Below are 16251 nucleotides of genomic sequence, written 5' to 3'. Positions count from 1 at the left end.
TTGGACATGTGGGAACTGATGAATACTTCTATCAAATTTGTAGGACATGGGGGGATTTGTCATCTGTTATTAGAATATGTCATTGGAATGGACATTTCATAGAAGATGAGGTTTCGAAGAGTGTGACATTAACATGACATGGATCTGTTTCAGAATCTGTTACACCAAGTTCCGGAACCTACGTTGTTCGCATTCCGAAGAAACCAGGAGGTCTTGGCATGACCATCATTGGTAGGTCCACTTGTCAGAAATGGACGCAAGCAAACTGCCATGTTCGCTCATTCTACAGACCTGTGAAGATCTGGGTTAAAATTGGGCTTCAGTATCCCATGCAACTAACTGGATCAGCTGGTCAGACTCTCTGACAAGGTTGTCCCATCATGTCCCAGTTGTGTAGAGTGATGCTTGCACTGTTGATCTCTGGATTCTATTGTACTGAAATATGTGAAGCCCATATCTGAGGTCCCCAGCCGTGATATTGCAGGAATATTGATAAAATAAGCACAGTGCAAACTAGATTGTCCAATTTGGATTTTCTAAGTTACTCCCAATATGCTTACGCCAAACACAATTTATCATTTGCTATTTATTGATGTACCTTCTCCATGTAAAAATTGCAATATATTATTGGCCTGTCCAAACTAGATTGTCCGACTAGGAGTTGGGTTCAAGACAAGGCTTTGAGTGATGGGTGTCCGCCTGTTACAGCTCCGTCCCAGCGGAAGCCAGGAGACCAGCTCATTATCACGGGGGTGAGGAAAGGCAGCGTCGCATACAGGTCAGTCATGGGTAGGGAAAGTTGATCTATGGGTCAATTAAGGTCACCTCATGCAGTCTTCCAGGAAGAAGCTCATGAAGATCCCATTTAGAATTGGTTTTCATTGTGATTGTGGTAAGAGACAACTAATGGGATTGGGTGGTCAGACTTACTGACTTGGTTGACACTAAAATTTGCAGCATTGAGATGAGGGGTATATATGGTTTTAGCTGTTTTGTGTTTTATCTGTTGAGCTGGAGGCCTGGGCCTAGAATTACAAATCTCCCTTAGTGCTAAGAAAGTCATAAGTCCCATACATTAACCTTAACAGTAACTTACAGCTATCTTAGCTGTGAGAGAGCTTCAAAAATCTTGGCCCTGCAATTTCATTTTTGAACCTTGCTTGATCTCACCTGAGCCTTATATCATGTAGAGGACATTTTGGACAACAGATTTGTTTCATCCTACCTTGAATAGTATTTCTAAACTGACTGAAGTTTTTGTGGATTTACCTCTGTGTTATGTCTGCAAGAAAAGATGTCTCAATTCCTTCTAACAAGTGTCTTTTTCTGCCATCTGTAGATGTGGCTCAGTGCAGCCTGGGGACAAGTTGTTGGCTGTCAATGACATCCGCATGGAGAACTGCACAGTGGAAGATGCTATTACTCTGCTGGAGTCTTCTGACGACATCATCAAACTCAAACTGAAGAGGGAAGATCCTTATGCAGGTAGCCCTCAAAGAATTTCCATCCCTTGGAAGTCAGTAGGGGGCAGTGGGATAGCCTAGTGGTTAGAGCGTTTGCTTATCACACCAAAGATTCAGGTTCGAGTCTCCACATGGGAACAGAGTGTGAAGCCCATTTCTTATTGTTCCCTGCTGTAATTTTTCCTTAATATTGTCAAATGTGGCGTAAAACTAAACTCACTCAGTTTAGTAAGTATGTGAATGAGTATGATAAGCTGCTATTAGCAAAATATCAGCAATATTCATGGCACAGGACTCAAGAAATGACATCGCATCACACATAATACCTGTGTGGGAATCGAACCCAGGTCTTCAGTATGGCAAACACTTTAATCACTATCTACCCTATCTAAAATTTTCTTGAAGTAGCTTCATTGTGAATTATATGACTGTAACTTATTACAATCTGACAAGATACCATTATATGTAGGTAATCTTATCAAGGGAGATAATCGTGTCTTGTATCCTGACAGAGGACAACACGGAAGGCTGCGTGACGTACACAGTGGAGCTACAAAGACATGGGGGACCTCTTGGCGTGACCATTACTGGCACTGAGGACCCTCTCGACCCCATTATCATCTCTGACCTCGTCGAAGGGGGACTTGCAGAGAAGTAGGTCAATTTATACTGGATACAGAGGAAGACATTACTGACACAATTTTGAAGACACATGAAGCACAATTATCACTGAAAATTAACATTCAATTTTGGCCATATGGCTACATGACTATGAAGCTTGTGGCTGAACCCTCAAAGGGGCTTGAAGTAGGGTAAAATAATTGCCCTACTGGGAGGGTACATAAGACATCATTCAAAGTATGTTTCTTATTTACCGGGGTTTTTGTCGCAGAATTCTAGTTGTTTTAAGTTGGGCTACATTTGCCAGCCACCTAGCCAGCTCAGCCACTGCGACTTACACAGGATGAGTGGGTTAGGCGGCTGATTTTGTGTACTAGTGATTTGGTGCCTGACTCTGAAGGTACAGGTTCGAATCCCAGATGGGACTCAACCAAAAAAGTACAAGAATTTGTAGTTTACGAAAAAAGTGTAGTTCCAAATATGACATAAGTTACATTTGACCACTCTCTAAATGGCATTGTCTATTCTTGGCTGCAATTACTACTAATCACCAGTTGCTAGTGGGATGATTTAAATCCAGCAGGGTTCCATGCAGGCAGCAAAGGTACTGTAAGTGCCCATGGTCCCTAACTATGGTGATCTACCCTTAGCTGCTTGTGATTCAAAGCCTGTTGTTTATATGGTACTGTTACATCTGATGATATATGTTTTGGTACCATACTAGTCTTAAAGCAATATCTGTGATAGTCTTGTTATTTTCACTGTCCTTTGATGACTGGATTTTATAATAACACAATGTATTCTCATACATCATAGCTCTATAATTTCTGAAATAAAGGAGCGATGCTTAACTTCTTTCCTGAGGTATATTAGGAATGATTGTTAGCTATTAATAATTTATATTTTCCATTCACCAGGACTGGTGCTATTCACATTGGAGATCGTCTGCTGGCAATAAATGGGAAACTGACCAGAGCGAAACCTTTGTCTGTGGCCATCAACATGTTGCAGATGGCCGGAGATGTGGTCACTCTCAAGATAGCCAGACCCATGCTGATGGGTGAGAAATGATGTTATACTCTGCTGGTTAAGTAGAGGAATAATTTATCAGGGAAGAGCACATAGAAATATTTGATGATGATTCAAAGATTTTGGTTTAGCTTCGCGTTACTGCCATTATTTCATTTCACTTAGTATTGGGTAGGGATATGTGACAGTATTTTTGTATTCAAGAGAATGTTATAGAATATTTTTATTTGTATCATAGTGTTTCTGTTTATCTTTCAGGATCTAAACATAGATTGCTGCAACTGGTAAGTCTAAATATGACAAATATTAGGCTGCATAAAAATAATTAAATGTTTCTCGGGCACATTTTTTTTCAAAAGTGACAAGGATGGTAGGACTTTTTTCTTTAATTTTTGATAGAAAAAGTGAGGAGGGAGGAACACATATTTCTTGTATTCTCTCAGAAACACAGCTTGGGAAATTTAGTATGTGTTAATTAGTTGTAGATTCAGTCACACTGATTCTTATAGTGGACAAACGGATGATATGGACACAGCAAAGTCAAAATTATTTTTTTAAAATGGCAATAAAAAATTGTTATGCGTACAAATAAAAATGACATGCTGATGCCAGAGAAACATTTCACTTTTTTATTTAGCCTTATAGAGTAATCCACAAGTCATGAAAGGGACATGGGCTGATGTAGTTTGGTCAGAATCAGAAAGGATGTGGTAGGGTAGCCTAGCAGTGTAAGCGTTAGCTCGTCATGCTGAAGACCCAGGTTTGATTCTCCTCAAAGGTACAGTGTGTGAAAACCCACTGTGATGTGACTGAAGTATTACTAAAAGCAGTGTAAAACTAAACATACCCACTGAATCTTTAAGATTAATAGATTTGGGGATTTATCAAATTTGATCCTTCGTCTCATTCAGTACTACATAGCAGACGACAGAAAATTAACTCATAGTTTCCCCACATATCTAGCCAATTTGGTGTAGTGTCTCACATCATAAAGTCAAGATTTGCTTTAACTGATTCCATACATTTTGGGAAGTAATCCTGAATTGCTGCACCTATGAAAGTAAGTGAGGTTTTATGCTCTTTGTAGCAATATTCCAGCATTGTCATGGCAGGGACACTAGAAATGGGTTTCAGACATTGTACCCATGTGGAGAGTCGAACCCAGGTCTTTGGTGTTATGAACAAACACTTTATCCATTAGGCCAATCCACTGCCCCTCTTGTACAAGGACCTTGAAGACTGATTAACGACATGGCTACCCCACTGAACCACCCCTCTTTGTTAATGCCATTGTTGTTGATTCCAGTATGAGGGAGAGGATATGAAGCCAGCCACACCCATCCCCAGCGTGGACAGTGCTCTGGAATCCTGGGACAGTTCGGGACAGGATATCGGTCACAGTCATCTCAATGGGAACTCTCAACCACTGGTTGTTGCAGTACCACAGCCAAGGAACAAGAAAATGATGGGTAAAACTTATTTTGTATCATTCCTTGAAGAAAAAATCCTGAAAAAAGTTCACACATTTTTTCTCAAGAAGTGATCTTTAATTTGAATTGAAAGAATTTCAGGTAGATTTATTTTCTTTTGTAACTCCTTATTACATTTCCCTGAAGATTGGCCTGGTGTTTCTCTTTAAATACCCATCTTTAAAGTACACACACCATGTTACTAAAACTAGGTTAGATTACCTTTTCTTGTCACGAGCTAAATTCTGAATGGAAATGCTATAGCCTAATATCACCCCAGTTTGATGCTTGCTGTTGTTCACTGTTTCACTAATGTAAATGAAGTTTGGTTTTACAATGAAAACCTCAATAATTTTTAAGGAAAATACTGTAAAATTTACAAGTTTGTTTCTAGTTGGTATATTAGACCTGTGAAGATCCAGGTTAGAAATAATCTACAGTAACCCATACATGTTTTACTTGTCGATGAGATGGTCTGACTTACTGGCTTGGTTCACATGTGTCGTCATATCCCAATCGTGTAGGTCGACACTCATGTTGTTGATCACTGGATTGTCTTGACCAGATTTGATTGCTTAGAGATCCCTGCCATATAGCTGGGATATTGCCAAGTAGACATTAAACAACAAGCAAGAAAATAAAAGTGGGCAGTATTTGTTTTCCAGCCCTTTTTTCTCAATAGTAATCAGATGATGACATTTCTGTGTTTGTAAGATATACTGTCCTTTCTTCAAGATTTGATGCGACCAATGTCGACAGACTCAGCAGGCGTCCTGGAAGGTAGCGGGGAAGGAATGGCGGACATGCACATGTCTGATGAAGAATGGGATAATGACTCAGGCAGCGACTGTTCAAGTTTCGAGCCTGATGAGTGGGCCAAAACGCTGGCCGATTTCGAGAAAGGTTCTGGTTCAGAGATGTTGCGTCAGATCGGACTAAGTCTTCGAGAACGCAGCTGTGCTAGTTTAGATCGCCGGTCACGTGCTTCAGACGATGATGCACGGAAGCAGAGATCACAAAGTGCATGTAGAATGAACCGGAGTGCCATGTCGCAGGATTGTATCAGTCGGTATAACAACTCACAGGTGAAGTCCCGGTCCAAGGAATCGTTGCCGGCATCACGCACCTTCCAGGAACACATGCAGACCATCTTCACGCCGATGCCGATACAGTTGCATCGAGTGACAGTGGAGAAAGACACTGCCGTGGAGGACTTTGGGTTCAGTCTGTCTGACGGCATGTACGAGAAGGGTGTGTTTATCAGTGCAGTGAGGCAGGGTAGTGCTGCACAGAGAGCTGGACTCAAGATGTATGATCGGATCTTGCAGGTGAGATGTGATTCAGGTTGTTATACTTACACGGTGAGGGATAAGGCAAGACTAAAGTTTCAGACATTAGTCTAGTATTTATGAAACATGGCTGAGTGTTAGAGACGGTGAGGTCTTAGAAGTTGATCCAGGATTTATGTTTGAGGTTGGTGATGGTGAGGCTTGGTTTAAGGAAAGGAGTTTAAAGAGACTGGGCCTTAGTTATATGAAACAGGGATAAGGGTTAAAGGGTGATGGTGACAATTCAGAGGTAGATCCAGAAGTTTAAACATTGGTGAGGTTTCATTCAGAGGTTGCCCCAGGATTTGTGAAGTAGGTTTTATGATGGCAGTGGTAAACATCTGTGGTGAGGAATGTGAAAGATTGCCACTGTCTGCAATATTTGAAATTCCAAAATCTGTGATAAGCATCTCTCTTTTTTTTAAGCCACTGCTATTCTGACTCAATGTTTGTTAGGACTGGCTATTGACCACAGAGATCAGTTGACCTTAACATCGTTAACCTAATATCAGTCAATATTGATAAGTAACTTCACATAAAAATGTTTTAAAAACCAGCATGTTTAATAGATTTGTGACTGATTTATGCAACTATTAACAAAAACAGCATTCTGAACATAATCTATGTGGTGTTTCTGTAAACTGTCTATTTTCGTATATTAAAATCTGTTTGAGCATGTTAATGTGTATTTGATATTATTGATGATAGAACAGTTTTGTCGATAGTTGTTAATATTTGTTCCCATCCATTAATTGTCAGTCTTTTACCCATGGTATTTTTGTGAATGCTTATTTGTATTTTGGGTGCAGGTGAACCGAGTGAAGACGCGGGACTTCGACTGTTGTCTGACCGTTCCTCTGATTGCCGAAGCCGGCAACAAACTTCATATGGTTGTATGTAGAAACCCACTACTGAGACAGAAGCTAAACCAGAAGGAGTTGTATGTGACAGAGACACCCACTGCTGCCAACACCACACAGTCTAGTGGGTTGTCCTGTAAAACTGTGTAACCATAGCAACATGTTTGCAAACTGTGACTACTTATTGCTATGGTAGTAAGAGAATGTGGTAAAACATCTCAGTGCATCGACTGTATGGAACTTTTAGAAAATCTTGTTCAGCCTGTTTAGTGGCTTTTCCTACAAAATTATGTAACCATGGCAATGTGACTCCATTTTCCATACATCTGGTTGCTAAGGCTTTTGTGACATCTTCACCATATAGTTTTTTTTGCAGTGAGATATCTGGTGATGCAGTCTGCAATATTATGTGATAGATGGTTACCATGGCAATATGTAAATCTAGAAAACACTTTCTTAGTAATTCTTTGACCATGAGCTGATATGGCAACATGGTGTAAAATAAAGAAACAGCTCAACTGTTTCAATGAGGGAAATATTGATTGTCAGGCATGACAGTTGTGTAATATGTTGCCATAGCAACTGCTAGAAACAGTCAAAGAACCCAGTGAAATTGTGACATCATCATGGTCTAGTCACAGATAGACAAGCAGGGTAAGCATGCCATGTTCCCATTGTGCCTGGTCGTACAATGTGTTGCCATGACAAGAAGTCCGGATTCAAAGTTCATCAGCATTACACATACTCAATACTTACCTGTGACATATGGTGTCACAACAGTGCTGTCGCTATGTAATAATTTAAAGTTGAGAGTAGATGGTGTGCAAGATGAATAAATGGCCACACTATACCCATCCTCATCTCAGTTTGTGTGTCTCCATTCAGTTACTATAAATACCCTTGACCCATTCTCCATAAGCCAAATTCAAATCGCACACATAAACTTCACGAAGGATGTCTCATGAGATTTACAATCACCCTAGCACAGCGAATGTCATAAATAAAGGTATGAGTGTTACGATCACCTTAGCACTGCGACCTTTTCAGGTTAAGTTATGGGAGTTACAATGACCTTAACACTATGACTCTCCTAATGTAAGGTATGGGAGTCACCTCAGCCGTACGACTGTTGTAAAGTCGTGGAAGCTACAATGACCTTAAACCTATGACTGTTACATGTTAGGATCACCTTAGCACTACGACTGTTGTAAGTTTAGTCGTGGGAGTTACAATCACCTTAACACTATGACTATCAAAAGTTAAGGAGTTACGATCACCTTAACACTATAACTGTCGTATGTTAAGGTATGGGTGTTACAAACACCTCAACCCAACAACTGTTGCAGCATAAGGTATGGGAGTTACGATCACCTGAGCACTATGATGGTCGTAAGTTAAGGTATAGCTATTTGCGTCACCTTATCACTATAACTGAGTTAAGATCATCTTAGCACTATGACTTACAATCACCTTAACCATACAACTGTTGCAGGTTAAGGTACAGTAGTTACGATCAGCTTATCACTGCAACTGGTGTAAGTTAAGGCCGAGGACCTTTAATCACCTTAATGCTATTTCTGTTTTAAGTTAATTTATGGGAGTTACGATCACCTTAGCACTATGACTGTCGTAAGTTGAGGTATAGCGATTTCAATCATCTTATTACTATAACTGAGTTAAGATCATCTTAGCATTGATTGCTTTGTACAGCTGCACCCAGGGTATCAACAATAATATTATGGAGATAAATTCTGTAGATACGACACCCTGATTCATAACATACTTTACTTGGTGAAATAATTAGGGACCAACCATATGATGTTTGAGGGGTGATAGGGTGATTTTGAAATGTTTTAAATGTCATTTTTGGTGCAGACAATGTCATCTTTTGACAGTCTGAAAATCTAAAGCATAATAAATTTTTTCCAGCATTTTCCAGGAAAATGAAGTTTTTCAATAACATTTTTCTCCTTCCCCACAATCTACACAAATTTCAAGTGGTTGGTCCCAAAATTAAAGGTCATTTCCTAAACGATTACTTTAACATAATTACTTCTGACTAATCATTGATGTATGTAATTTGTCAAAGACAGGTTTTCATGATTATCCATGAAATGTCAGTCAAGTCATGTTATTTCTGTTTGTGTACAATCAGATGATCTAATTAGCTTCTTGCAACTTCTTTCAGTGGCATTATTTAGAAGTTGGGAAGTAATTTAAGGGCAAGCTTCTTTATTCAGATGATGCGATGTTTCAATACATCAGTTGACAACAATTCAAGAATCTGTAGCGAAACATCTCATCATCTGTAACTGATTAAGCCTGTGCTTATATTGACTCATGGTCGTGTTACTTATCAAATCAAGAACTAGTTGAACAGACAAAGGTAACATCACATGATAACCTAACAAACTGTTTACTTACATGGACATATTTAAGATATTTTTCTATGTGCGTGTCATGTCGTCCTCTTTTACCTTGTGTGTTTGTGATGTAGAATATGTTTCTTTGTATTTGTATATATGATAACTGTACAACCTGGAAAAAACTCTAACAAAATTTTATAAGGCCATACAATAATTGTTCCTGTTTTTCAGATTTTTGTATTTCAATATCTAGATCTCTTTTTATTCATTTAAACCGTCATCCTTACAATGCGATATTTAGACAGTATCTTTGATACAGTGAATCCTCAATAACATACTGTTATCAGGGTCCAAGGCCCCTGTATTAGAGGGGTGTTGGGGCAGCCTAGTGGTTAAAGCAATCGCTTGCCACACCAAAGGGCTGAGTTTGATTCCCCACATGGGTACAATATGTGAAGCCCATTTCGGATGTCATGATATTGTTGGAATATTGCTTACATCTGAACTCATTCACTCATCTCAAACGCCCAAAAAAGTGCCAAGGATCTTTTATCTTGTTTACAACTCACCATTTATCAGTGGTTAACATTTAGGTTACCTAAATATGCATTTTCATTAGTGTGAAAAGAAATCTGTAAAACAGGAATTGATGTTGACTGGCCTGGGTAGGGTATAGTGAGTCTGATGTCTGCTCAAGGCTTCCTGTGGAGAGCCATGTTATTTCCCTATCTCAGTTCGTTCAGGCATGATAGCTCTGCATACCTCTCAGTATCTTGTTGACCACACAGTTTGATTTCCTCATGACTTCTGTAGGGCGATGGCGTAGCCAAGTGGTTAAAGTGTTTGCTCATCGTGCCTAAGATCTAGGTTTGATTCCCTATATGGGTGTCATATGTGAAGCCAAGTTCTGGTGCCCCCACTATGGCTGTTATATTGCTAGGATAGTACTCCGACAGCCATGTTATTGATGTATTTTAAGCTGCACAGGTTCTTAGCTCAGGACTGTTTTCTAATATCTAATAGCAACACTGCCCTAAGATTGTGTTGGTTATTGTGTGGGGTGTTCTCACGTGAAACACTTACAAGTTAATATTTCAAGTTTGAAAATTCTATATGTCACTGTCCCATTCAATTCATAATATGTACTTGTGAGGCATTTGTCCTACTGACACCATTAATACTGATACTAAGATCTTAATTTTCGTTTTCGAACAGTTTGAAATCTGTTTCAAATGTTGAAGTTTTTGAATGATGGTGAGTCTGTTGGAAAGAAATTAGATGATGCTATTTCAATGCTTAATCTCATCATCTCAACAATAGAAGTCTGAGGTGATGCACATCAGGTGGTGCTGTCATCTGAAGTGATGCACATCAGGTGATGCTGTCATCTGAAGTGATGCACATCAGGTGGTGCTGTCATCTGAATTGATCTTGGAGTCACCACATACCTCATTGTACATATACCATCCATCAAAGTCATAGCTATGTACTGCTCCTCAGAATGACATTTCAATACTCTCTCCTCATCGTATCCCAGTTTTGTAGATTGATGCTCAGGCTATTGATCACTGGATTGTCTGGTCCAGACTTTGCTATTTAAGACTGATGCATTATATCTAGACTATTGCTGAGTACATTGTAAAACAACTAACAAACAACTTATTGCCTGGATGTCCATAGATCTGTCAGTGTTCAGTGTAAAGAATATCAGAGTTGTCAGCGTGTTGAGTAACCATTTTGATTCAGCAGTCAAAGCAGTATCATCCATCCCTTCATATATTTTCAATTTCGTAAAATTTAATAGGAATTTCAACTGAAATATTTGCTGTACTTAAATATAAACATGTTTTGGAATTAGGGGAGGTATATTTAACGTTTGACCAAGTTTGCAAAGTCTGGTGCAGATGAATTATACATACAAGTGAGAAACATTTTGTTGGCACAAATTTTGATGAAGTTTGCAAAGACTGGCGTAAAATCGGCATCAGTCGCTGTAAGAATGTTACTGTTGAGTGGATCATCATTATCTCTGCATGACAAGTAGATGTCAGGTAGTGGAGCAGCACATATCCCTGTGATCTTGTAGCTAGCAACGTCTCCTGCATGTAAGTCCTATCTCTCTACTGCTCCCTATAAAGGATTTTGATACTGAGTTATGGCTACACACAGAACGGTGGGCTCTCCATATATTTTCCTAACAGTTCTCAAAAAATCTACACCAGTCTTCATATTCTTGAGCAAAGTACTTGTGTCATGTCTTAATAACAAGGGGCAGTGGGGTAGCCTTGTGGTTAAGCCGTTAGCTCATCACGCCAAAGGCCTGGGTTCGATTCTCCACATGGGGACAATGTGTGAAACCCATTTCTGTTGTCCCTCATAGTAACATTGCTGAAATATTGCTAGAAGCAACATGAAACCATACTCACTCCCTCACTCTAATAACAAATCCTCAGAAGTTTGCCATCAGTATTAGTATTATAGATCATGTAGCGCTTTATTCACTTACTGAGTTCGGAGCTCGCTAGTAATGATTTTATCTGCCATCTTGTGGAACGATGGCTGATTGAAATATGTACCCTCACAATGAATGAAACTGGTTTAGTACTAACTTTAAAAAATGTGCATATTTGAAAGCAGGTGTTTAAGGTAGTGAACCAGTTCTTAGTTTTCGCGGAATTACATTTCATGTTCATTATGGCAGACGAGCAGTCAATAGGCAGAATTGCTGATTCGTAGTAAGGCAACATTCACTCATTTATTACTTCAGGGTTTGTGTCTATGAAATGTTTTGATTCAGGAATATATTAGGAGAACACTATGGGTACCTGTAGCTCTGTGTAGCAACAGTTTAGAACCATCATACCAAATATTGAGGAGTAGAGATATGATTGCTACAAATAGAGACATCTTCGTCTGTCTGTGTATAGTGCTTCATCCCACAATACTGGATGTGTGTACGTGATGCTTTGTATGTAGCTATATGGCTTTGTAAGTCTTTGCAAAAAACTTCTGTACATATTTCTACTTGAAAATAAACATATTTATTAATAGATAAATTTATAGAGTAGACTGTTTTGTTTATGACTTTTTCTGATAGTATGTGCTGTTTTTTTTTGTTATTTGTCTGATGTTCTGATTGAGAAATATTGTTTGGTGTTGACAGATGAAAATTATTAGATTCACTCTGATATGTCACCAGTCAAATATGCTGTATCTATTTCCTTTTGGGTGAAGTTTGGTATTCATGTCAACCCATATTGCAAAGCAACTGGTGGAGGTATATGCTACTCAGAGGAAGTTTGAGAACACTTGTTTCTTTCCTAATAATATAGCTATTATTGATTAGCTAGTAGTCATATGAAACAAAAATGTCCCTAACTTGTTTTGAGCAGTATATGCTGCGAACTGGATGAGAGTATGTTATATGATATATTTATGTGTTGTGTGATGTCTCTAAGACAGGATGTGGAGCGTTTTTTTATTCATGTGTTTGCATTTGGTAGTGATCATGATACTATTTTCCTGATGTGTCTGTATGCATTTTCAAGATCATGAAATGTTCATGATACTATTTTCTTACTCTTCTTGGTTTGCATTTTTAGAATCTATATGGGTAAATGAAAAAGTTAAATGTTTCTCTGGCATCAGCATGTCACTTTTATTTGTGCGCGTAACAATTTTTTACTGCCATTTAAAAAAAAATAATTTTGACTTGGATGCATCTCGATCATCCATTTGTCTACTTTAAGAATTAGTGTCTGTAAGAACGATCATGAATGAATCTACAACTCATTTACACGTCCTAACTTTCAGATAGAATAAAATAGAGATGTGTTCCTCCCTTGCTACTGTTTTTTCTATCAAAGTTTTTTTTAAAAATCCTACCACCATCGTCACTTTTGAACAAAATGTGACTGAGAAACATTTAACTTTTTTTTTTTATGCAACCTTATGTTCCCGATTCTATTTTCATGATAATTTGAGTTGCTTAGTCATGGTCCAGAAGTGTTCATGATACAATTTTCTTCATCATGTGGGTAAGCATTACCTTTATCGAAAATTCTCCTATATACGATTTTCTTAACATCTTTAAGATGTTGTATGGGTTTTGTAACTTACATATTAAAAGTGCTTGTGAAATTTCTCATGTTTCATAATACAGATTTTAGTGGCATTTACTTCAGGGTGTCATTATGGTGTGTCTAGAGAGATGAGCTATCACGTCCAAAGACATTTCCTGGGTTACACAATATTGGTGAAATCCTTACCTAAAATATTGTTTCAATGGTCATGACAACACAACAATGCTATTTCTGTTTCATCTTTGCAACATTAGTTCATCTTCACTATCAGCATAGCTAACAGTTAACTTTCAAGATTTTTCAAGTAGAGTACATGTATATTGAAAATTAGTCACAGGGCGAACTTTTTAATTTGCCAATAAGTGAAAACTTGCTTATCAAGCCTCTAAATTCTCATTATGATGGGATGCAGTTGGGAGTTTTGTTGGCATGTTTCTATCGTGACACAATTTGTTGGGAGAGTTGCCTCCCTTGAGCATGCCAGGAAGTTATGATTGGTTTGCAATGGTCATGGGTTTCAAATTGGTGAACATCTAAGATTTACGTTGCTTTAGATTTTCTCCTATATCAAGCATAGACAGATTAGATTTTGGACAACTGTTCAAATGAGCATCAAACCAGACCTGCCCAGTTTGAGTCTGAGATTGGGTGCTATATATTTGATTTCTGTATTTTGAAAATGAATGATTGTATTTGTTATACTTTTGTCCATATCTTTGTAGGAATGAGTGTGTGCATGGACTTTGGAATTGCCTCAACATTTCACGGTGCTATATGTCTATATCACGGCTGTGTTTTCCTGTGTTTCATATGTAACATTTTGTCACTTGTAAGATTGTGAACACTTTCCCATGCAATTTAAACCCTTTTACGATACATTTAGGTAGTTTCTCATGCAACAAAACCTTCTATGATCCATTAACACACTTTCTCATGCAACCTAAATCTTTCTCCTTAAACATACTTTCTCTCTTCTGTAATCCATTAAAACACTATCTCATGCAGCATGAATCTTTCTCTATTTATGACAGATGTTGTTGAACCTTTTTGATTACATCTGAAGCATTTTCCGTATATTGTCATTGTAAATCATGTTTTATTCATAATTATAATCATTATTCAAAATGAAATTTCATTGAAAGTATTTCATCGTTGAACCCATGTCATCATTTCGCCCACATTCGAAGAGTCTGTATGAAACACTGACAATGTCCCTCTCCATGTGCCTTATAATCATTAAGTGTGGGGACTGTGTCAAAAGTTGTAACATCATATATTCTATCTCAAACTTGTCACAGACATGTTCCTACATCATAAATACAATGAGATGTATATACATAGATCAGGGCCTAGATTTCGAAGCCCTCTTAGCGCTAAGACAGTCTTAAGTTTATGTTAATCTATAGCACTTACGACTATCTTAGTGCTAAGAGAACTTTAAAAATCCAGTTTCGTAATTTTTGATTATTTAAAAATATGACATGACATTGACACAGTCCCTCAATAGCTGCTACTGGGTTGCTATTTCATTTCAGTAAAACACCATTTATAATGTACTGCTTGGTTTTATGAAATCTTACATCAGTCATCAAATGATACTGCTGCTGTTCTTGCCACTTCCTGTCACATGCCATACCATGTGACTAATTCACATGTATTTGAAGTGATTAAATCCTTTAGCATCTTTGTCGTCATCAACCAAAGTTGAGATTACCTAATACAGCATTGAGATTTTACTCACTCAAGTTTTTGTAGCAAAGAACAGAATAATATCAAACTGACAGTTTTGTAAACACATCTATACTGAACTGCACAGGAAATGCAAGCTTTTAAAAAAAAAAAAAATCTCATAAAAGTAAGTTTTCTTCAATTTAAAAACTTGACAAAAAGCCAGAGTTGCATTTCTCTTGCTGTTCAGTATATCTACTCTAAGTTTTAAGCTTGCAAAGCATTTTGTCATACGGGCATTGAAGTCCGTCATCTTTCTGCTCAGCTGCAGCAGCAGCAGTTTATTTTCATCATCCATTGTCTTCCATTGTTATAACATCTGTTACAACCATCTGTTATTTCCCTGCAAATACCATCATCTATTTTGTGCAAAAATAAAATCGCCAAACATCATGTGTGCCACTTCTTTTTTAGGTTGATTGAAATCCACGTTGATTTTATCATGACAATTGCTCCTTTTAAGAAACCCCTGATTTTCATTCAAGACCATATCTGAACGAACTTGGCCCTTTAATGTTTAATTTCAAATTTATTCGTGAATGTGAGCCTTTAAAATGCCATTTTGTTTGTCTTGCGCAATTCAAGCTCAATACTGAGCATAACCTCCACATGCGAGTATGACAGTGAGCTCTTTCCTCCGCATACTCCATGTCAGCCGCCTGATCCTATGCGATTACTTGAGTAAAGCAGCTTCCAATCGGGCCAGGTTCTGTATAGGAGAATTCCTTTGTTGCACACAATGACCAATCATGTCCCAGATATGCTCCAAAGTGTAAAGATCGAGGCTCATTCAATTGTGAGATATGTGGGGGATGTTTAAGTTCTTTGTGCATATCAACTGAGGCAAACCACCTGAAAATTGATATGTCAGGAGAGGATGTGTGTAATAATAGGGCATGTTAGTTCGGATGAAAGTGGAGCAAACATTTTTGTTTCCAACGTAATTAAACATGAAATGACAAATACATCTTTGTATAGTTTATTTCTATACACCAGATATGTCTCTACAATATAATATAGCTATGATATGTACAACAAATCATCTTAGAATGGCTATAGTATAGTAGAATGATTACTGAATTATTGAAAGACTCCTTTCACAATGTTGAGTTACAAACATGACATTCAAGAAACAATCAACACAATTCAACCAGAAATTCACTCTTCACATTACTGATAAAATATATTGATTAAAGAGGAGGAAGGTACATTTGTTCTTTGAGTAAGCTACTGCACCATATTTCAATGCATTGCCATTAGTTTACAGTTTTCAAACCAAACAAATCACACGTATATAATGCACTT

At 37.9% G+C, this 16251-nt stretch overlaps 1 protein-coding gene across 3 annotated transcripts in view; it reads left to right on the top strand.

The window, feature by feature from the left end:
* The window catches only part of LOC137295980 (glutamate receptor-interacting protein 1-like), a 52787-nt gene extending 44020 nt beyond the window's left edge, over positions 1-8767 (top strand). For 2 of the 3 annotated variants that reach the window (XM_067827597.1, XM_067827598.1), the window contains exons 13-21: positions 154-231; positions 646-778; positions 1340-1485; positions 1976-2117; positions 3002-3144; positions 3372-3397; positions 4420-4582; positions 5318-5910; positions 6720-8767. In XM_067827597.1, coding sequence (XP_067683698.1) covers positions 154-231; positions 646-778; positions 1340-1485; positions 1976-2117; positions 3002-3144; positions 3372-3397; positions 4420-4582; positions 5318-5910; positions 6720-6920 — 1625 coding nt within the window. In that variant the 3' untranslated portion in view covers positions 6921-8767. The remainder of the gene's footprint in view (positions 1-153; positions 232-645; positions 779-1339; positions 1486-1975; positions 2118-3001; positions 3145-3371; positions 3398-4419; positions 4583-5317; positions 5911-6719) is intronic. The other variant, XM_067827599.1, reaches the window with a different exon arrangement.
* The last annotated feature ends 7484 nt before the right edge of the window (positions 8768-16251 follow it).

The sequence above is a fragment of the Haliotis asinina genome, chromosome 9 (genome assembly GCF_037392515.1).
Source record: "Haliotis asinina isolate JCU_RB_2024 chromosome 9, JCU_Hal_asi_v2, whole genome shotgun sequence".
Classification (NCBI taxonomy): Eukaryota; Metazoa; Mollusca; class Gastropoda; order Lepetellida; family Haliotidae; genus Haliotis; species Haliotis asinina.
This window is presented reverse-complemented; position numbering and strand designations above follow the sequence as displayed.